A 10,540-nucleotide genomic window follows, 5' to 3' on the forward strand; every position below is an offset into this window, starting at 1 on the left:
TCAAAAGATTGATTTAACGTTCCTTGCTTGCTGAGAAGCCTTCTGAATACAACTGAATTGACAAGAGAAAGGGATGATAAGTTCAACCTAACACCGTTTCTCAAAGTACTCGCGAACTGCATCGAAAACCCAAGAGGACACGCATTAAATATTACAGATGACGATAGAAAGAGAGAGAGAGAGAGAGAGAGAGAGAGAGAGAGAGAGAGAGAGAACATATAATAAAATTGATAACATAAAAGAATATGAAATATTTATGTTTCTTTGTGTTTATTATTATGTTATATATATATATATATATATATAACGTATTTTTAAAATATAAATAATTATAATTACAGAATAAAAATATATAAAGATAATAACTATTATCACCTTGAATATCTTCGAAAAATAAAAATATTTTATTAACAACTAGGTAAAGATGAAAAACAGTTTACATTTATAGAAGGTGCTCGAAGTGATGACCACTAGTATGTATGCACTATTTCTGTTAAATAAATTTTTCTCTTATTCTCATTTGGAAGATATTCAGGATAGTAATAATCATTGCTTCACCTTCTGTATGTGTATGTGCATATATATACATACGCGCGCGCGCATGCGCGTGATGTGTGTCATAATTGTACCTTTGATTGGTGAATTATCATGATCTCTCTTTCTCAAGATACTTGGTCTGGGAGATGCGTTAGGTTTACTGTGTGGTTCCTCATATCCCGGTTCAACTAACAACCTTACTGGTTGTACTGTCGGGGTTTGTCGATATGGTGAATGGTAGTCTAGAAAGGGAAATGGCTATTGACTTACTACGTCATCTCCAGATTATAAATAATTATTATACATGTAATTAAATGGAGATAAAAGTAAGTTATCATAATTTGTTCATAATATAAATATAAATGTAGTACAATTTATTTTAAAAACAAATATAACGATACAATCAAAGATAGTATTTAGGATAATAAAAAAGCAAAGATTTATTTGAATAATTTTCTGATTAAACAGATGAATTTATTATTTATATATTATAAAAACGCAAAAATAAAATAAAAACAGTAGAATAAGTTGTTCAATATGTTGTGAGAAATAAAAGAATTACATTTTAATTATAAAATAGTATTTTTCAAACAAAATATAACACATATTATCGGCGTTATACTGTACCATTTCCTAAATCATAGATCGGAATTAAATGCCTTTTTCTGCCCGATTTCGATTTCGGAAGCGACTCCTATTGCTTCTCTACTATCACTCCGGGCTCGACGGCTGATCGCTTCGCCTCAGGAGCGTCCTTCCACATATGAGACATGTGTATGACATGTGAGTATCTTCCGCCAAATTATCATTAAGATATTTTCTTCGCAAAGTAAATGTTATTTTTGTAAACGAATAAACACTAAATTTCCTATCACTAAAGTATTGTATATGTTCTATAATAATATAGTGTGATGACATAATAATTAGAGGATAATTATTAGAATTTTGAGAAACAATAGATTAAAAATGACTATATACGGTATTATTGTAAAACATGTATAATATATTATTGATAAAAAGTTTAGTGTTTATTCATTTATGAAAATAACAATTATTTTGCAAGGAAAATATCTTAATGACAGTTTGGAAGGAAGGTATCCAGTACATGTCTCACATACAAAGAGACGTTCCTGAGGCAGGACGATTGGTCGTCGAACATGAAGCGATAATAGGAAGTTAGTAGGCGTCGCCTCCGAAATCGACGCCGAAAAAGGAGCATCTAATTCCGAGCACTGTTCTAGAATGAAAGTTACACGATTTTTAGCCTTTCCCACGTAGAGACATATAAGGTCGAAACTATTATAATTAGAGTCATTAACCCTATCATTATAACAACAGTTATTTCTGCGATTTTTAACTTTATGCTTTATTATGATAAGACTAAAAAGCATATAATTATTCATCTAAGGCAGAGCTTGGCAAGCGATTTTCAGCCGATTTTCGGGAGGCTCCGCCTTGCGTTGTTCTTGCCTCGTTGCCCCGCGTGTAGCCAATAAGCAACTCAAGTCTCAGGAGCGTAGTCGCCGCGTATGGTATTATAGGGCCCGCAGGAAGGAAAAAAATTAGAAGACCTGTGTGAATCTTTTATTAAAAATATTCCTTATTAAATTTTTATTTTAATTGTGTGATTATTTGTTTTCAATAATTTTCCACGTCACCTATGTGGTACTATTGCTATTTATTTTTTAAAGTAGTACCCCTAGTAGGTTTAATCCATCAATAACTGTAAAGACTAACTGATTGGACAGAAGCAGAATATTCTTCGTGCATATAAAAGGTGTCTGGTATGTTTCGTACAACCACTCGTGTGAAGTTAGAACGGGTTAAACTGAGCAGGAAAATTCTCTACCGTTTTGCAAATAATCACGCAAAATTCCAAGTTACTAATTATTGAAAATGGCCATACATAGAGATTTCTTTAATTAATAAATCTGCGTGTTATTTGCAAAAATGGTAAAGGACTTTTTTATTCAGAGTAGCTTAATCTACAAATATATGATAGCTGTTATACCTAGCGACAGACATCAGTATATTGAACCCTGAGTTTCGAATCTTAAACCTGTCGTTAAATATAACAGCTGTGATATACTTGTAGATTAGGGCACTCGAAACAAAAAAATGCTTTAACATTTTGCAAATAACATGCAAATTTTTCAGTTAATAATTAAAGAAACCTCTATATATGGCCATTTTCAACAATTAATAACTTGCATGATTGTTTGCAAAATGGTAGAGAACTGCTCAGATTAACCCGTTCTTCCTTCACGCGAGCGGTTGTACAAAACATACCAGACACCCCTGTATATTATATGCTTCTGCTTACTCTGCTTTTGTTCAGTTAGCTTTCTCACCTAATGACCTGTATGTACGAGTGCCGGATATATACGGCATCCATACGATAACCTGTGAATACGAGCGCCGGACATATCCGGCACGTATATATACAAACGCATGTTAAGGCGGCATTGTTTCGGTATAAGACGTAAATCGAAAAAGTCGAAGACTAGCTACGCGCAATGTGTACACTTTTGGCGTGGGCTCCCATTCAGTGGCGGGACTCCGACGGAACGGATTGCCGTAGCGAAAGGGTTAATAAGAAATACAGTATTTCTGAACAAAAATCCACTAGTCTTCAGATTTTTCTACCTTCTACAGGTAGCAGGATATGCGGTGATCACACTACTGAGACTGAATGGTTTGTAAATTGTGCACGAGGCGACGAGACAAGAATAACGCGAGGCAGAGCCTTCCAAAAATTGACTAGAAAGTGCATCGCCTACCAAACTCTGGTCTAAGGAATAGTACAACATATATGACGCTAACTATACAGATACCAGTATTTTGGTTTCTTAAGAATTTGTGCCTCCCGAAATAATTTGAATTTTTTAGGAACTTTTATTTTTCATGTTATATTTGGTATATGATCTAGAAAATGTTCCTGTGTAAAACAGATTAGTTTTAGAATAGGAAATAATCGGCCAATCGTCAAAAAGATTATAATGTTAGATGTGTGAAATAATTTATATTTGATAGTTCTTTTAGTATATTCAGGTTAAAAATATGTTTTTCAACTCTATTCTTATATTTTTCTTGAATTTTTCTTAAAATATACAAGATAAAACATAATTCATCAGAGATAAATGTCTTAATATAACTAATAAAATGTCACAAAAACCTTGATGATGGTTTAATGGTATGAAAGTATGCATTATTTGTGAATAATACAAAATTTATATAAGTAAACCATACTTGAATGGGCGAATTTTTATCTAATTGATTTTATTTAATTTCTATTAAAACAATATTAAAGATTCTATATTCTATAAAGTTTCAGGACCCTGCAAAGATAGGAGGAAGCCCTTAATCAGTCTATGAATTTAGTATTAAAGAATCTTAAAAAGGATTTAAAAAATGTAACCAAAACTTATAACTTAATAACATTTATAACAAACTTTATAACATTTATTTATGAGTTTTCTTCAAAAATAAAAATAGAAAATATAATAAAATTATAAAAAACACAAATAACATTTTACAATTATATAATAAGAATTATATATATATATATATATATAGGATGTCTCATTTTAAAATTCTTGACTACTCAATATGATTATCCTTGTTTAATGACATCAGAAGCGGGAAAACGCATTCCAAGATTTTTTGCATTATACTTTCAAATAAAAAAAATAAATTTAAAAAATAACATTTGTGATCGATTCAGCGCTTGTAAAATGTCTGAACATTCTTCTTTTACCCGAACAATCAATAACTAGTCATAAAATTAATATTGACAAAATCAGAATAAAAAAGATTAAAAAGAGATATTCTATGCCGAATTAATTTCGCGACTATTTATTGATTATTCAAGTAAAAGGAAAATGTCCAAACAATTTTACAAATGTGCTGAATCAATCAAAATTGTCATTTTGTGGATATATCTTTTTATTTGAATGTATAATGCAAAAAATTTTGACATGTGTTTTTTCGCTTCTGACGTCATTAACCTCTTGTGCTACGATTTAAGTTCCGACGATGCGTGCCACAATCAACAGCAAGGTCGATCACGCGTCGAGCCATTTAGCTGTTCGGCCATGCGCCGAAATTATTAAATTTCCTTTTTGAAGACATTATATAAGGGTTCCTTTTTCTAATTCATTTAAGAAAATATATTTGCACATTTTGCGAATATGACCAAGACTAATATATAAGTGCAATAGAAAAGCATCTGAGAAAACGTAAACCACGAGTGTGACTCGTGTTGTTTACGTTTGGCCAGATCTACACATCACGAGCCTGACTTGTGTTTCTTATATTTGGCCCGAATTTACCACGAGTCTCACGCGATATTACAGGTTAAGAGATTAAAACAAAGGTAGTCACAGCAAGTAGTCAAGAGCCTTAAATGACAACCTCAAATATCTCTTGAACAATGTATTTTAAAGAAAAATGTTTCATATAAAAATCGGAAAGTTTAAAAGGATTTATTTATTGATCTTATCAGTTTGACCTTGATTGGAATCGTCAGGGTCAAATGAAGGACAACTGTATTTGTTTAAATGGAATCATATAATTTTCTTAACATAAACCGATTCCTCTGTTCATTCTCATATAAAAGTATTATTTCGACCACCAAAAAGTAAATACTTTTCGAGATATTTTACTTTTGATCGTGATATTTTTCAGATATTTTTACAAGATGTGAGATATCTCTTAAAGTATTCACTGTTTGATAATTTCGCTCTAATACTTTTATACGCAGAATGAATACAGCAATTAATTTTTGTTCAGAAAACTATATGATTCCATTTAAAAAAGGGAAATTGACCTTCATTTAACCTTGACGCCTCTACTTAAGGTCACCTGATAAGATCCTTTTAAACTTCCTTCCAACTTTTATATAGAAAATTTTTCTCCAAAATACATTATTCAAGAGATATTTGAGATTGTCATAAAATTATTTAAAGGACACCCTGTATATAGGGTATATAAAAAAATCGAAATCCCGGAATATCTTGGAAAGAAAGTTTTATAGAAAAATATTTCAAATAAAAGTTGTAAATTAAAAAAAAATCTATTTACTAATTTAATCAGTTTGACTTTGGGTAGCGTCATTTCAACTTTGAATTTTTTTTTTAATTCTAAAACCTATTTTTATATTGCATATTCTCATGTATATAGTCCTTGGAGCCTTTTCAAAATTCTATAATTTTATCAATTTCGAATCAGCCGTTTCCAAGTTATCGCGATTTTTATAAGATATCGGTGATTGCAATTTTACTCAAGATTAAATAAATGAAGATACCACTATTATAATATTTCATGTATGGAGAAAGAAGTGGTACGTAGGTTAAGTTGGCGCCTAATCAGGCCCATATCGATTCTTTTAAATGAGGATCTTCATTTTCATCGCAGATTTGCATTCGGAACGACTTTTTTCTTTTCAACAATGTGAATCAAATATTTAGTCTAATTTGGGTCCAGCCAGTCCCAAAACAATCTTTTAAATGGGAATTCCCATTTTTTAAGAAGATTCGTGTTTGGGGCAATTTTGTTCTTTTTGACAACATCGAAACGACTGACTCAAAGTGAATAAAATTATATTGTTTTGAAAAGGTCTCAAAAAGGGCTATGAAAATATGCAATAAAAAATTGGGAACTTTATTAAAAAGTTCAAGATGATCTTGTCCTAATCTTGGCGATACTACCCAAAGTCAAACTGATAACATCAATAAGTAGATCTTTTTAAACTCTACAACTTTTATCTGAAATATTTCTTTATAAAACTTATATTTTTCAAGATATTTCGGGGTCCCGGCTTCTTTCATATATCCTGTATATCTAAGATATGTTGTACTTTAAATCAGTCGATTATCTTGAAAATAAAGCATTTTTGAGAAAAATATTCCATACGTATCTACGTATTACGTAGTAATATAAATGTGACCTTGGACAGCATTATTAAAGTCATATAAAAATTACTTTAAAATTTTTTTAACGGAAACCCTTATTTTTTATTGCATATTCTTGTAGCTAGCTGTGTATGACCTTGAAAGCTTTTCAAAACATTATAATAAAGATATTTGTTTCATTAAGTACTTTCTAAGTTATGGATCCTGAAAGTTATATATTTGCAACGTAACACGCGCACGCGTGCGAATCAGTACCCCCACATACTATAAAAAAAAGCGGCGAAGTCCTACCTACGTCTCATGGAAGTTTTGTACTTTTATCCATAGAAGTTTTCCAATTATATTGGTGATTATTCGGGTGGCGTGTAAATGTGACGCTTTAAATTCAAGTTATAGAAAGAATTCGGACTTTCTAAGATACTCAAATTTTAATCCGGATATAAATGCACAATAGATACGTCCGCAACAATTTAGATCGCTTTTGAACAAATTTCAGTCAGAAAATAAATCAATATTTTTAAACTGCAACTTAACCTGAGACGATTGTTTCTATTTATATATTTGGATCACTCAAATATAAATATAAATATATATATATATATTTGAGTGATCCACTATATATATATACTGGAAAGCGCACTACCATATTACTGCATAAACGAAAAACGAGGGAAGAATAGACTATTATTAAGAGGCCACCTGTCTTTTTCTAATTTTGTACATATAATGATCGAAACTACACGCTGGACAAGGATAGGCAGCCCTCCCGACAACGTCTATCCTTCCCTCGCATTTCGACCATCAGTACGCGTTTCAACACACATATATATACACACGTGTGTAAACATGTGTAAACATACATATGTGTGTGAGTGTATATATATATTTTTTTTCTTTTTCAATAATTTGAATAATAAGTATTTTGGATATAATATTGTTATTACATTGATGTTTAAATTATTTTTGTTATTTTTAATTTGCATTCAAATTCAGTTCTGAATCCAGATTTTGTTCAGTCTGAATTTGGATCCGAATAATTCGGATTGTCCAGATTATCTGAATAGTGCGATTTTGAGTTTTTGGATCGAAACCAATATCGGATATTCAGATTGTCAGGTATCCAAATACTTCGAATAGTTGGTGATGAAATTGGTGATATTATAATCTTACTTACTGTCAAAAGAATAGTATGTAGTAGTATGTGGTGGATGTATATATTGTCCCTGAACTGGCTGAGCACTAGTGGTAACTGTGCTGTTGTTTGTACCAGTAGTTGACACGCGTAAGCTAGCTTGTTGCGGCGACTTAATCTGCACAGTTTGTCCAATATTTTGGGACTGTGCGGCCTTGACTGGTGCTGTTGTGGCTCTCACCGGTACCAGCGGCAAAGGATGCAAAGACATACCAGTGATCCTTGCGACCGTAGTCGGGACTGTTTGCAATATGCGCGTCGCGTTCGACGTGTTCGCGGTTGTGGTGATCACTTGCGACACGGTGCTGAGATTCGACAAGGATGTGACAGTTTGAACAACACGAGACGCACCTTGTTGCTGTTGAACCTATCAATGGCAATGAAAATAGCCCACATTTAACTCACGTCGCTACATTTTTCTACACATTTCAACCCGAAAGATATCATGCGAACACATACGAAGGACAGTCCGAAAATAAGTTTCGCATACGTATATTTCCAAAGCCGACAGACTTGTGAGGCAAAATGTAACTACCATGTGCTGGTACACCGGCATCTTTCTTCTAGCAATATACGTCTAGCTTTGAGCGTGCATATTGCCTACGCGCAATAGTAGTCGGAAATAACCGAGTGCTTAGCGGAGCGTGCCTACACTCAGTGGAAAACAATAGCGAACAGGTATGTGATGACAGGTACGCGATGAATGAAAGAAAGAGGTCGGGTCTTCTCAGATCAGAGATCATGCTTCATGATAATGCGAGACCCCATACGGCAGCGGTAACCATATTGCCAATTTCTCATGGGAATACCTCGATCACCCCCTTCTATAGTCTCGACCAGTCGCGATCCAGCGACCAAGTTTCCATTTCTTCCCAGTTTTGAGAAAGGTGATGGGAAGGTAGCGTTTCACCGGCAATAATGATATGAAACAAGCGGTTCGAAACTTCGTCCTTAAACTGGACATGGACTTTTACAAGAGGGGCTTCTTCGACCTTCTGAAGCTGTACGATAAGTATGTTAATATCAGTGGGAACTGTGTTAAAAAGTAACGTAAGAATGTGTCTTCCTATTAATAATGTATTTTGTCTGAGGAATACAAATTCCTGTCGATAGCAGACTCGTCGAAACTTATTTTCGGACTACCTCTCGTATATACTTGTACTAACCTGTTGTGAAGGTATAACAATGTGGCTAACAGTGCCGGTCGACGGCCCGGCCACTGTGTTAATTGACAATTGTCGACCTACCGTGGGTTCGACCGTAACTGCAGATGTACTACTTATTCTGTTTGTTGTTTCTACAACAGAAGCAGATACAGCTACACGTTTCGCGGCACCTGTCGTAGTTAGAGGTCTGCTGGACTGACTGGTTGGCTAAACATTTTGCAAAATACAAAGATTTTAAAAATTCATTATTTCTTTGTAAAAAAAAAACCCTATCACTTTACTTTATGAATTTTATACATAGCGTCCTGCAACTTTCATAAATTGTATTTTTAAATGATTATCCATTTACTTGAATGGTCTGTGCCGATGATCTTCCAAGTTGCGAAGTCTGTGTCACCGTTACCACTTGGGGCGTCGGTGGTCTGCTTTGTGCAAGCGGAAGTCTGGTGGTAATGCTATTGTTTGTTTGCAGAATGGGCGATACTAATCTGGACGGACTACCAGTAATGGTGGCTTGAACGGATCTGCCTTGACTGCTCGGTGTAATTAGTCGTGGTTGTTGTCCTGTATACACGGATGATGGCCTGGACATTCTGTTGACCGAAGGAGTTGTAGGATGTCTTTGTGGTTGCGCGTACACGACGGATGTTGTTTTCGGTTGCCATTGAGGATTAGAAATTGTCGTGTTACTGTTAAAAAGGATGATATATCTGATAGTCTCTAGCATAAATCATTTACAGAAAATTTTCCTTCATTTTTTCTCTTATAATAATATTTTGTATTATGCTACTATATTGTTTAATTTGCTAGTTTAAAATTCTCAAGTTTATTTTATAGTATATGCAGAGATGTTTGCGCGTATGTATACGCGCTTATGCTGAGCACACAAGCACAAACGCTCATACATACGCGTATATACACATACCACGATCTAGTAGTGGGCACGGTCTGTCCCGTGTTCGCTCTGACGATCGGAGTAGCAACTGTTGATCTGGGTGCAGAGATATTAGCGACCGCTGCAGGTCCCCTTGGTACGTGATATGTGGCAGGCATACTGATTTGTTGCGTTAATTGTTGAGATTGTGATTGGTTTTGCCTTTCTACAGTGTTTAGCATTCCTGGCGGTATGATTCTTACTGTAGATCCTACAGGACATAACTGGAAACAACGAAAAATTATTAATATTAATAAACTTATAATGAGATACACGGATAGTTCAATAAACTATGTAGGTAACTTTATACTTGTCACAAACATGTATTAAATATACATTTTTTATGATGATTATAAGATACAAGATGATAATGATTATAAGATACATAATGATAATGAAGAAAAGAGGGAGATAAGACTGAAAGGGATAAAGAGAGAGCAATATTCAAAATCCTAGACCAAGTCTATTGTACTCCCTATATAACAACTATCAATTATTTCCCCATTCGGAGGGAATATTTTGATCTAGAGTTTAAAAACAATCTATTCATGAAAGTTTTTCAAGGCAAACCATTACACGTATTTTTCTAAAATCTTATATACATATTCATGTTGGGAGAATCTTCATGAGTTTTTATACGCATAACATAAATAATTTTATTTTATAATATAATATTTAAAAGAGAGAGAAAATTATGTCGCTAATTAATGTAATTGCAGCGATTTTATTCAACTGAAACAGAATTAAAGGACTTTTATTAATTATAAATATGAATATAATAAATAGAATAAATGAAAGA

At 33.4% G+C, this 10,540-nt stretch overlaps 1 protein-coding gene across 1 annotated transcript in view; it reads right to left on the minus strand.

Annotated features, from left to right (window-relative positions):
• LOC106741960 (histone deacetylase complex subunit SAP130-A) overlaps window positions 1-10,540 on the minus strand; it is a 27,194-nt gene that overhangs the window by 12,821 nt on the left and 3,833 nt on the right. The window contains exons 3-7 of the mRNA XM_014614453.1: window positions 9,733-9,965; window positions 9,157-9,496; window positions 8,808-9,014; window positions 7,624-8,008; window positions 630-779 (exon numbers count right to left, since the gene is read on the minus strand). Coding sequence (XP_014469939.1) covers window positions 630-779; window positions 7,624-8,008; window positions 8,808-9,014; window positions 9,157-9,496; window positions 9,733-9,965 — 1,315 coding nt within the window. The remainder of the gene's footprint in view (window positions 1-629; window positions 780-7,623; window positions 8,009-8,807; window positions 9,015-9,156; window positions 9,497-9,732; window positions 9,966-10,540) is intronic.

The sequence above is a fragment of the Dinoponera quadriceps genome, unplaced genomic scaffold (assembly GCF_001313825.1).
Source record: "Dinoponera quadriceps isolate SergipeBrazil2010 unplaced genomic scaffold, ASM131382v1 scaffold458, whole genome shotgun sequence".
In the NCBI taxonomy this organism is placed as follows: domain Eukaryota; kingdom Metazoa; phylum Arthropoda; class Insecta; order Hymenoptera; family Formicidae; genus Dinoponera; species Dinoponera quadriceps.